A 13,430-nucleotide genomic window follows, 5' to 3' on the forward strand; every position below is an offset into this window, starting at 1 on the left:
CAAGAAAAACCGTGAATATGTAGAGAAATTTTGGGAGCGATTAGAACTTGAAATATCAAAAATACCAATAAATGATGTGAAAATACTTTTCGGTGATTTCAATGCGCAGATTGGCCGAGAAAAGAGATACAGAAAAACCGTTGGTCTACACCCCGCACATAAAATGACTAATAGAAATGGTATGAGACTGATACAACTTTGCCAACAGTTCAATACGAAAATAAGCTCTACATCTTTCAACAAGAAATCAAGGAAACAGAAAACCTGGAGATCTCCTATAAGTCAACTGGGAGAATTCCAAATAGATCACGTTGCCATATCATATGATTTCCAGTAAGAGATTAGTGATGTACAGGTTATACGAGGTGCAAACATAGACTCTGATCATTATCTAACTAGAATTCGAGTCCAATCTACCCCAAGAAGAAAAACGCCAAAAACACCGCCAGCAATCCAAAAATTCAACCAAAAAAATCTCAAAGAATCTGGAACAATAGCCAAATGGGAAACAATTCCTGCCGTTAACTGGGAAGAATTCAGGAAGAAAATAACAGAAATAGCCAAAGGAAAAATACCATTGCAGAATAAACAAAAACATCCATGGTGGAATAGGGAATGTGAAGAGGCAGTTGAATCACGAAGTAAAGCCTTCCTGAAATATAGTTCAAATAAAAGTGAAGAATCTCACAAAAACTTTTTAGAAATACGTAAAAGCGCAAATAAGGTGATTAGACAAGTGAAAAGAAAATACATAGCTCAACAGTTAGAATCAATAGAATCAGATTTTAGAGACTACAACACACAGGGATTCTACAAGACTTTTTCAAACTATATCAAAGGTTATACCCCTCAAAATGTATGCTTTTGTAAACAGGATGGGAATCTAGCATTGAATGATGAAGAAAACTGTGAAGAATTAGCCAAATATTCTGAGAATCTCTTGAACTGCCCAGAGCCATTAGAACCTCTCACAGTATCCAACATCGTAGCCCCACAGCAGGATTCTGTACCACCATCTGAGGAAGAAATTGTGAATCACATAAAAAATTTGAAAAATAACAAAGCATCAGGTAAAGATGGTATTGTAGCTGAGTTTCTGAAAAACCTAGGGCCCAATTCAAGAAAAGAGCTAGCCAAAATTATACAGAATATTTGGCTCACAGAAGAAGTACCAGTTGATTGGAAATGTGCTCTGATTCATCCATTGCACAAAAAAGGGGACAAAACAAATGTAAATAATTTTAGAGGAATTTCCCTACTCGCTGTATCATAAAAGGTTCTATCAGCCTGTATTCTTGGAAGAGCACAAAACCAATTGGAGCCCAAAATTTCTGATTTGCAAGCTGGCTTCAGGCCAAACAGATCATGTTCAGAACAGATACTAAATTTGAAATTGATTACAAAGTTGAGGAAAATGCATGGAAAACCAACAGTCTACGTATTTGTCGATTTCAAAAAGACTTACGACTCAATCCACAGACCCACACTTTTCAAAATTCTTGAAGAAAAAGGACTAGATCAGAAAACTCGGAAAATGATAGAAAAAACATTAACTAATACAATATCCAAAGTAAAGTTCATGGGAAAACTGTCAAAACCGTTTGAGATAAAGACTGTCGTCAGACAAGGTGATGGATTGTCTCCGTTGCTATTCAACATAGTTCTGGATAGAGTAATGGAAGAGTGAGAGGAGCAGCTCAAAGAAAGAAACCTTTGGAAGCCAATCACGCTTGGGACCAAGAAAAATAATTTACAAATACCTTATTTGGCTTTTGCGGATGATCTTGCAATAATGGCAGACTCAGGCGAAGTTGCAATAAAACAAATAGAAACTTTGAAAGAATGTGCAGAAAAAGTTGGCTTACAAATATCCTTCGAAAAAACAGTGTTCACAACCACAAACCTAGAAGTTACCAGACTACAAACTAAATATGGAACAATCAACAGGGTTCCAGGTTTTAAATATTTAGGAGAGGTTATTTCGGAGAGATTATCACAGCAGGATAGAATAAAGAAAGCTCGTAAAGGCCTAGGGCTGGTGCAATCCATTTACAATAAAAAATGCTTGTCTCTTCACACTAAAATTAGACATTATAATACAGTAATAAAGCCATCAATGCTATATGCCAGTGAGACCCTAAATCTCAACATGAAAGCTGATCTAGAAAATTTGAAGAAAGAAGAGAGGAAAATAATTAGAAAAATTCTAGGTCCGAGATTAACTAAGAATGTTTATAGATTACAGAAAAATAGCACAGTTGAGCAACATTCAAATATTGTAACAGACATGAGAAAAAGACGTCTAAAATTCTATGGTCATATCATGAGGCTCCCTGACCATAGATCCATAAAAAAAATAGTAAAATATGTAGCTTCGCTTGCCTTTGGATGAGAATGGATTAGGAATGTTAAGAAAGATCTAGTTTTGGCAGGAATTACTGATGATGAAATTAAAAATAGAAATAATTTCAAAACAAAAGTGAACAAATGGGAAATTATTCCAGAGATAAAAGCACCAAGAGTTGGCACACGATAGAGTGAAGAAAGAAAAGCTGCATTTTCTCAGAGAATGAAAAGCTGGTGGGCGAACAAGAAAACCGCCAAGTCTAATAAAAATCGATGATCATGATTTTACTCAGCGTCTTCCACTTCGGGAGCTCTACGACTAATAATAATATTAATAATAATAATAATAATAATAATAATAATAATAATAATAATAATAATAATATAATAATAATAATAATAATATATCAAAATTTGGCTATTCATTCTGTATGATTATAAAGGAACCATATTTATGATATTATATTTTTCATCAATATAATAATATTCTTATTATGTAAAATATAGAACAATGAGAAAATGGATGTAGTAATTAAAGTAGGCTAACCAACCATTACGTTGAAAATTTGAGAGTTTGTAGATAGTGTCTCAAGTAAGATGTAACAGTATCCGAGGATTCTACATGAAATTTTCTACAAAAAAAAAAAAAAAAACAATAAAATTTCCTTATATTATATTATCGACCTCAGTTTTCGAGATTAATCGAGAACTTTCTGTCCTAATTTACGCCTATCAGTTAGAATCTAATTCTAACGATATGGTTGGAAAAAAGGAGGAATTTCCAGAAAGATTCCAAAAGATTTGTTTTTCATTTGACGTTTTTTGATTGTTTATGAGCACTTAACTTTAAAAAAAGTGCACTCGTTGAGTTCAAAGCCAAATTTTAAAGAGTTTTTTACACGATTTTTTATTCAGGGTAACAATATATTTTCAATCATGCAAAACTTCAACATTCTTAAAGCTTCTGAATGAGTAGGCTGCGCTATAAACTTGTTAGGAAAATTCAAATTCCAAAGTTGTGAAAACTGCAAATATGCTGTTACACCTTTCGTGGGATAGGCCTACTCTATGTACAGAGAGTCCCACCAAGGTTGTAACAGCAGTTGATCATTCTACTCGACATTTCTGACAAAAAATGTTCAGTAAACGTTTTTCTGCAGGCATATTCTAAAAATATCAAAAGATTGATATATTTCGAAAACCAAGGTCGTTAGGAAAAAAGTTTACTGAACATTTTTTGTCAGAAATGTCGAGTAGAATCTATGATCAACGGCTGTTACAACCTTGGTGGGACACTCTGTATATAGCCAAGTTTATAATGCACAACCTATTTCTTTAGTGAGAATCGATTTCATTTGAATTTTCAACATTCCGCATGGATAACTTTATCGAATCAATGCTAATAATTTGAAGTGAATTCTATAATAATGAGATGAGTTCACCCAAGTTATTTGAATCAAAATAATGACACTTCAAAATAAGATAAAATTGAAGCTTTTAGCATGATAGCAGCTTTTATATAGATTTCTGTGAGAAAAGTGACAGGTGAAGTTTTAAATAAATTGATTTCAGCCAAAAACTGACTTAAAATAAAAGTATTAGGCTACTTACTTTCAACTCTCGAATTAAATTCCGTAGTCCTGTATATTTTTTTAATAAACGATAGAGATCATTAGTCATTTGTGTATTCTCAGACTCTATCTGGGCAGTGGTCATATCTGAAAGGAATACAGCAATTCTATTTAAGAAAATCGCTAGAATGAATAATTGTTATCTTGATTACACTGTTGAAATCATATAATATTATATATATACAATGCGATATTATTACATGATCAATATTCATCAGCAACACACAGAAAACTGATAGAAATACAATGATATAGACCATCTAACAACTATGCAATGGAAAACAAACAAAAAAAACAATTTATTCTTATTCTTATCTGCTCTGATTATCTTTGAAATTCGCAACTTTCAATTATAAAGAGTTGCTGGTGAACATTTTTCATGGAAACAGCTAAATATTCCTTTTACAAGGATAATTTGTCAGTGGGTTTCATGGAGATCCTATTCAAATACAAAAAACTACTCTTCTGTCGCTTCAACATTTTTGTCTGCCATCTTGCATCCGTTATATGAATCTAACTACTTTTTTCCAAATGAATAGGTGGTCATGTGATTATTAAAGATTATTATACAGAACTTCATGAGAAAATTAATGGCGAAAACTGCACATCGATAACTAATACCGTTCCAAATATATTCACATTTAAAGATACTAACTAGTGACCCCCTGGGTTGGAGAGCTCGCTCATGAACTGTTGTATTGTAATCTTTGAAACCCGCTTCAACATATTTGTTCCTCATATGAATCCAAATTCATTTAATTTTGAATGATAAAAGGTGGTCGGTCATTGTGATTCATGATTTTTATATAGAGTTCCAAGAGAAAATGAATGGCGAAAACAGCACAATCTCAACCCGAATCAGTTTGCTGATGTGGAAGTTGTAAAAAATATTATGTTGTATACTAGAAGGGCACCCGTGCTTCGCTTCAGGAATTAAAAGATAAGATTATTTTTGTGAAAAATTTATAATCTAAATTCTACCAAAATTGTTATAATCGTTTTTGAGGTTAGGCCACAACTTGACATGAGAATTATTGAGTCAAATCATTTTAATAATCATTGATGTGTTGGAACTGCTCTGTAGAATAGTAGTCCAATTGCAGAGAATTTTTTAGAATATTGGGCGGGGCTTAAGAGTCGACCTCGAATTTATTCATTGGCAATTGATATTTCCTGTTGACAGTTATAAAATTAGCAGCTAGTGATCATGTTATTTTTGCTTTTGCTTGATACAATTGAAGATCAAATTCCAAATTCAGTTGATTCGGAGTTTTATGACTCTCATATCCATGGATCTCTTGCTTATTCTAAAATTTTTGGCATAGCATGACGCTTAATTTTTGTTTCACTTATTCAAAAGTGATAAAGCAGCCAATCCACTGACTCTTTCTTTCATGGAAGTCCATTCATACGAAAGAGTCTATTCATAATAGTAAGTATAACATTTATTGTGGCTGATTCCTCATGTCCTAAACTTTACTATCATAAATATTAAAGTAGGATGAATTTGCATAAATCTGAATAGAGTTTATTCAATCACTTTGATTATTGAATTCCATTATATGATTTCTTTCTTTGATCTTAGCTTGAAACCAAAAGCTTAGGGATGAGAATTTGGATGTAAACTAACATATGACTCAATCTAATTTCTATCTAAAATATAGGATCACCGAGCTTCGCTTGTTGTTTATTTATTGATAGACAGAAAACAAATTATTTAAAATGATAGGGGAAGGACTAACAGGCACAGCCCAAAACTGTTCCTTCCCCGAATTTTGATTTATACACTATAAATACGTAGTCCAAAAAGTAGGTTATGTTCCATACACTTGAATTCAGATCCAATTTTAATCCAAATATTTGAAAACAGAAAAGTTCCGAGTTAGATTGTTTACAGACAAAATTGAATAACAAAAAACACTTACAAATCACTTGAAACTGTAAAATAATTATTAAATTTGAAAATTATGATATACTCTAATTTAGGATGATATAGCCTACCATGTCATGTCAACAAATCAGATTATTTTGATCAAGTCACAGACAACGAAATTATCATCTGTTTTTCCAAGAATGAATAATCATTATCATTTTCATGTACTTCAGCGAGTTTCCCAGGGATGAGACCTAGTGCAATCGATTTTTCATAATTATCATAAACCTACTATGTTCCAAATTTCGTGAGAATCGTTGGAGCTGTTTTCGAGATCCGTTGGACATACATTATAACCATATAACCATATACAGAAATTTCTCTCTTAATATAATAAGATTGACAACTTTAGTATTGTGATCTATCAATATCAATAGGTTTGTCTTGTTTCATGTAATGACATCATGAAAGGAAATAGGAGCAGCTGATGGAATATTATTTATATATTTGTGTTACAAAAACGGGCAGTAAGGGTCATTGCTGATGTGAATAGCCGGTTTCATTATGTAGATTTATTCAAAAAATTCAAAATTCTGACTGTACCAGCTATTTACATTCTTGAGTGTCTTATGTATGTGAGAACTAATTTAGCAAGTATTTCTGTAAATAGCAACGTGCACAACCATTACACTAGAAATTCTGAATTTCTTAGAGTTAACCAGTGCAATTATGCAAATACATTGAACTGCTTCAAGGAGTTTGGTATAAGAGCTAATATAATAAGCTCCCTGAACATTTGAAAGAGCTAGATGTGAATAATTTTAAGAGAGCCATAAAAACTATTTCAATTCAAATATGTCCATATAGGAAAGAGCAGTTTCTAATTTGAGGGTATTTTGTACTGTTTGTATGCTTGTGTTTTGAATTTTTATTTCTTTGGATGTAAATACTTTTTATTTATCATGTTTATTTTATGACGATGCTATGCATTTTGTACAAATGTTTTCCGCAATGAAGAAATCTTGAATATTGAATCTTGAATCTTGAATCTATGGTTTTTATTTAGTTTTTAGCTGACATTGAAAGATGAAAATATCAGGCCCAGTAGCACAAAAGCTTGTTAAATTTCAATCAGGATTGAATTTCATGAGTATTAATCAGAGCAGGGTTTTTTTAAATTGTCTCATGAACTTATGTCATTGTGCGAATTATCAATTTGAAGACTATGTAGTTGGTGATGATGGTTGAAGCTGAAAATTAGGTGTTTTTCACAATACAAGGAGCATTGTTGTCAGGTGTACCTGGAAATCTATATGAGATACAGCACTCTATCTGATCTCAGATTGTAGAGCACCAGAATACGCCCAGAGGGATTTTGAATCATACATCTAATTGGTAACAATCGGAAGATACTGTTGATCAAAATCTAAAATTCATCAAAAATTGATTTTCTCTTCAAATTTCACTCATTTTTGAAAAATCATAACTTAGTACTCATTGGAGATGGAGAATTCCGAATGATCTCATTTCATTCAGAATTTCATATTCTGGAAAAAAGGCGAGAGCAATTTCTTCTGTCCGATTCCGGGATTTGGCAGAAATAGCTGGAAACTGGAAAGTTAGCAGAAAATACGAAGTGTTTGGGCCACCCTGTATCTAGCACAAGGAAATTTTTCATGAAGAAATTGGTTCAGGACTTCTCTCATGTACCCAAATAATATATCGAAAAATCACAACTACAATATAAATTGCATGCACCAATGTATATAGTGACTGGACTAATAATCAATGGTACAAAATTAATTACTTTTATCAGTAATAACTTCAAATACCAACTTGGATTATAAATTTGATTGGTCATAAACCTGGTCCTGAACATAACGAACATAACTTTGAAAAATCATCAAATTAGGTGTTCACATGAAAAAGTTATTGAACGATGAAATTTGAGGCTCCATTTTCACTTTTCACTACACTGCAAAGAAAGCAGCTGTTTTCCAGTCCCTACGTAGATCTCAAAGACATTGTTTGCAGACGACTCTCGTCTGCAGAACAGGCTTCTCTCCGGCTAAGGCCAGAAAGAGTACCCTTTCCGGCCGCTTTTTGGAAATTTTTGAAAATGTGTTTGGACAACTGTGTCATATGGTGCATTGTGTTCAGGAGGGTGAGATCGGAAATTTCCACCCCACTTTGAGTACCCTACGACGTCTGGTTCTTGAGATATGAGGCATCAAAGTTCCCCCCCCCACATGGAACATTCTTATTCAATTTATTATTCTTATATTTATAGCTGATGCCAAAAAGTTAGGGGGCTTCGTGGGTCACATGGTGTAACCTACTCACAGCTGATACAATGCATCTATTTATTGTCTCTTTTGATTTGAAAATCATCACCTGAGCCAAGCTAGATGACAACTCTACTTGACAACATCAGCTGTTGGAGACCCACGAAACCGCCTTACTTTTTGGCATCAGCTATACCTGTAGTGTGGCGAAAAATATTCTATGCGACTCTCTCAAAAAGGTGTTTACAGTATTCACATAACATATTCCTGGGCTCGGCAAGCCTCACCAAGGAAACTATCCTCATACTGTAAACACTTACTTTCTGTGCTTGTAGCGTAATATACTATTCCTTGCCCTCTCACCATAGGTAAGGAAAGTATTGCTTTCCAAAAAAATTAAGGTTATTGAGATACCCCATTCCACCCCCTAGGTTAACTAATCATTGCGAAGTATTGCTATGACGCAGACTAGCTACAGTCGGATATGGGTCGAAGTCAGTAGCCGTACTGACAAATGGAGTTACCGGACCTACACTCCTCCCCCTATCCTGATTCTTTACCCTCTGCTTCTTTCGCGAGATTTTAAATTTCAGGGGAAGAGTATTTGTCAGGGGAATACAGAGTGGGTGTTGAAAGAGATTGAAATAACCCTATACAAGGAGACAGATCTGACTACAGATAAATCTATTTATAAAGGTAGTATGCAATCTGACCCAACTGCGAGCTGACGGCGGGCAGACTGGATCTGCGAGCCCGGAAGAAGGTTTTACTACAGGATTTAAGGTGAGGGCTATGAAGTAACAGTATGGCGGAACTATGGAGTTGTTAGTGGTATTTAAGATATAGTTAAATAGCGTATGGTATAGGGTGTAAGCTATAGAAAGTAGTGTGCAGGGTATGAGGTATACAGTATAGGGTATAGGGAACAGAGAATCAATAATGAGATTATTATTCTCTACAGCAAATAAATATCTGTTCAATAATCCGCAATCTGAGAATTGCGCTCTAGCTCTCAGCAAGCTGGACCTGCTAGCTAAATACAGGGTATAAATTTTCAATACGGGATATTTAAGGTTCAGTATATAGGGTTTCATGTGTAGGATTTCTGAATCGCGAGCCTGCAGCTGCGAAAAGATTTTCAGCAATTCTGAAACTGCTAAACAGGATTTCCGCGCCAGTCTAGCAACTGTGCAACGGTTATTTAGGGCTAATCTGAGACAGCACTTAAGGGAATGGAAATCACTCTCAATCGTCCGAAACGCTTTTAAATCAATAGTCAGTATGTCGACTATTATGAGAGGATAGGAAAGGTTTTTACAGACACAGTCTGCAAAATAATATTGGGAAGACAACTGTCTGTCGTTGTCAGGGTAGGAAAGGATTTTTCCAGGATTTTCCACAAGGAAAATATCGAGTCAGAGACTTCTAATTCAGGAAAAGATTTCAATGGGCTTTTTCAAGTAATTGCCAGTCTAAGGACTACAACAAAATCAATCTCTAATTTGCCACTGAGATCACGGTAGAATTCGTGAGTTTTCCACAGGGAAACCGAGCAAAAAATATTTACTATTAAAAGAGACAGGTTTCTGGGAATTTTAGAAAGGATCTGCGGGTCTAAAGGAATGCAACCAGGACGATCTCGAATCTAGAACTGAGATCAGGAAGGATTTTAGAACAGGAAGAATTAAGAGAAAGTAAGAGGAGGCTTGTCGCAGTCTGATGACTTCGACTGGGAAGTTCTAAAGCTGTACCTGAGAGCTGGAAGGAATTTAGAATAGGAAAAATTGAGAGAGAGAAAGAGAAAGGACGTCGCAGTCTGAATGACTTCGACCAGGACGAACTCAAGCTGCACCTGAGTTCTCTAGGAAAAGGATTGGAATTTTCCTACTAGGAATTACAGCAAGTCCGAAACTGCTGTGCAAAATAAATACAGGGGCCACTCTACGATATGAAAATTAAACAAGGAAAATTCACTCAAAATCATAAGAATTACTCTACCAGGATAAAAATTAATCGAGAAAACTATTCTCAAAAAGGACAGGGATTTCCCCACAAGAATAAAAATTATTTGAGAAAAACTATTTTTAAAAAAGACAGGGATTTCCCTACAAGAATAAAAATTCAATTGGGAAAAATTACTCTTTAAATTGAGGGCCACCTTACTACAGGAAAGGAAAAACATACGGACTACCAATCCTGACATACAATTACCTGAATCGACATGGATACTGATACAGAGAATAACGAACTGATTCTCAATCCCTGTATTAAACTTGAAAACGTCATGAAGCGAGAGAGTAGAGTCTTAGTAAATGAAGCACTCCAAAATAACCTGCTACAAGAGCCTAGTTAAATTTCCCACTTATCTGTTTGTAGAACAAACTTAAGACCTCTCCAGGTTTCGAAACCAATGATAACTCGTTCACCCCCAGTGATACGAGTTTGGGAGAAAAAACCAACAAGAGAGAGAATCCCCAAGGAAGATCTATCTTTGAGTTGTCCGGAACTTGTCTTACAATATTCTATTCTAACACACAAACATATAATAATTCCTTCTAGTAAGAAACTAGTTCCGGGAACACTGTGAGAAGAGGAGATTCGCGACCCATTCACACGCTCGACTACCGATCAACTGCACTATAAATAAAATCCACAAGGACAGAAAATCCCCCAGAAAAATCTACCTTCAAACATTAGGTGATTCAACTCATAATATTCTATTCAATAAAATAGAGAATAGTAGAATATTATCCCTCTAGAAAACTACTATTGGGAGCACTGCTTGGAACGCGGCTGTACACAAACCCAATCACCGAACTACTGCCTCTCACCCAGGTCTGCTCCTCATAGAGTAGGGTCCATGGAAAATTGGGTGGCCGGGGGAAAAGAGAGACCAACAGGAGTCTCAGGAGACGATCACGCCACCAATCAGGTGACAGGGTATGATTCAGATGATATTGATGCTAAGGGTGTAACATGATGACAATACTGTCAACTACTATAATAAATTAGTCCAATGAACAATCCTTCTCACAAGAAATTTCATGAAGAACGATACCGACTCAACCCAGTAGTTGCCTATTGCTTTGATGATATGGCTGCTGCTGCTGCAATACTAGATATTAGAACGCTCAAACCAGTAAACAAAATCTGGAAATTTCTGGTTCAGATGAATCCACTGCTGATAATTCACTGAGTTGTCACCAATGATGATGATTTATACACTCCACTCAAAGCTTAGCAAAATACATCTGACTGACGATCCTATTCTCCCACTAAAGTAAAGAGAATCATCCAAATCATATGCAAAATGATGCTTCTCCTTCTCAACTGTCGATGCTATTAGATCATTCACTATGAAGAGTTAGCAGACCTCGTATGTCTCCAGTGTTATTGTCCTGTCACCAGCTGGCTCAGATCTTTGTTGACCGAGCGAAGTGATGTCTAAGAATCAAGTCGACGGTTTGGTATTTTTCTTAATGTTCAAATGTTTGAATGTTTAATTGTTTATATGTTGCGCATTTACGGCGAAACGCGGTAATAGATTTTCATGAAATTTGACAGGTATGTTCCTTTTTTTATTGCGCGTCGACCTTTATACAAGGTTTTTGGGAATTTCGCATTTCAAGGATGATATGAAAGGAAAAAGGAGCCTCCTTCATACGCCAATATCAGAGTAAAAATCAGACTATAGAATTATCCATCATAAATCAGCTGACAAGTGATTACTCAGATGTGTGGAGAAGCCAGTCTATTGCTGTATTTCCATAAGGTCTATAGTTTCAATCAGGTACTTGTGGATGAGAATACTGCGTGAGGTCCACTGTTCACAGAACTACCAGTTTATAAGTAGACTTTAGTTTCACTTATAAACTAGTTCTTCTTTAGATGCGTATGAACACTAGCGTCAGGTGATCAATTTTCAAAACGGTAAGGAAAGTTGTGTGAGTGTGCCACACCAGATTTTTATTTATATAGATAAACAGATCACAATTCTTCAAAATGATTGGGGAAGGACAATCAGGCACAGCCCAAAACTGTTTCTTTCCCTAGTTCTGTTTTATACACTATAAATGGTCCAAAAAGTAGGTTATGTTTCATACACTTGAATTCAGGTCCAGTTTTCAGTAAAAATACTTAAAACAGAAAAGTTCTAATTTGGATTGTTTACAAACCAAATTGAATAACAAAATAACACTCACTAATCACTTGAAACTGTAAAATAATGAATAACTTTGAATATTATGATATAGCCTACTCTAATTTAGAGTGATAAACCATGTCATGTCAACAAATCAGATTATTTTGATAGTCTATTAAAATGTCTAGATAATATTTCTCGCGAGATAAGGTAAGCTGTTTGAATGATTACACAGCTGATCTCCCACACAGGCAAACGCATCACTTCTGTTATCGACAGACGACGAAATCTGTTATTCGAAGGATGAATTATCCTTTTAATGTCCTTCAGAGAGTTTTTCCAGGGATGAGACCTAGTGCAATCGAATCTTTATATTATGAACCTACTATATGTTCTTAATTTCGTGAGAATCGTTAGAGCCGTTTTCGAGATCCGGTGAAATACAAACATATACACATCTAAACATATAAACAGAAATTGCTCGTTTAATAGTATAGGATTTTTATATCCTGCAAAATGACGAAGGAGTGAGTCGATTCTGTTGTCCAATGAACTTGATCTGTAAAGAGGATGAATAATATGTTTTGAGATATTTTGAGATGTGCTAAAATGAATGAAAGGAGGAAAAATACCTAGCTAACTATGGTTCTTATGTAATAGGCTTGTAGAAGTAAAGAATGAGAGGTGAAAAGTAGCAAAACCGTCATAAAAGGGAGAGGAAGATAGAAAAAAGAGAGAAGAAAAAGAAATATAAGCAGCATTTTGTAAGCGAGTCTACTTTCAACAAATAGCCGAAGAATGGCATTGCATTCAATAGTCTGAATAGAAATCTTAGAAAAAAAATTAGAAGAAAAATTAACTGTAGGTTCAGTTTCCTATATCAAGTTCAGTTTCTCTACTAATATTAGAGTATGTGAGAAAGTGGTGCGATAAGATCAATTATTTCAGTACTTATATATAGATCAACTGTCTCCTTGAACATTCCAATTGGTGGAATATGTGACATATCTGTCTGCAGTAAGTTTTCAATTAAATAAGTGCAGTGGGACAATACATAATTATTTTTAAAAATTGACAATGAACATCTACAAAAAAAATCTGGTGTGGTACACTCACACAACTTTCCTTGCTCATTGAACTGCAAGCCTCATTCT

General features: G+C 34.8%; 1 protein-coding gene across 3 annotated transcripts in view; it reads right to left on the reverse strand.

Annotated features, from left to right (window-relative positions):
* The window catches only part of LOC111054906, a 544,055-nt gene that overhangs the window by 4,794 nt on the left and 525,831 nt on the right, over window positions 1–13,430 (reverse strand). For all 3 annotated transcript variants that reach the window (XM_039419913.1, XM_039419914.1, XM_039419912.1), the window contains one exon: window positions 3,958–4,064. In XM_039419913.1, coding sequence (XP_039275847.1) covers window positions 3,958–4,064 — 107 coding nt within the window. The remainder of the gene's footprint in view (window positions 1–3,957; window positions 4,065–13,430) is intronic.

The sequence above is a fragment of the Nilaparvata lugens genome, chromosome 2 (genome assembly GCF_014356525.2).
Source record: "Nilaparvata lugens isolate BPH chromosome 2, ASM1435652v1, whole genome shotgun sequence".
Taxonomy (NCBI): domain Eukaryota; kingdom Metazoa; phylum Arthropoda; class Insecta; order Hemiptera; family Delphacidae; genus Nilaparvata; species Nilaparvata lugens.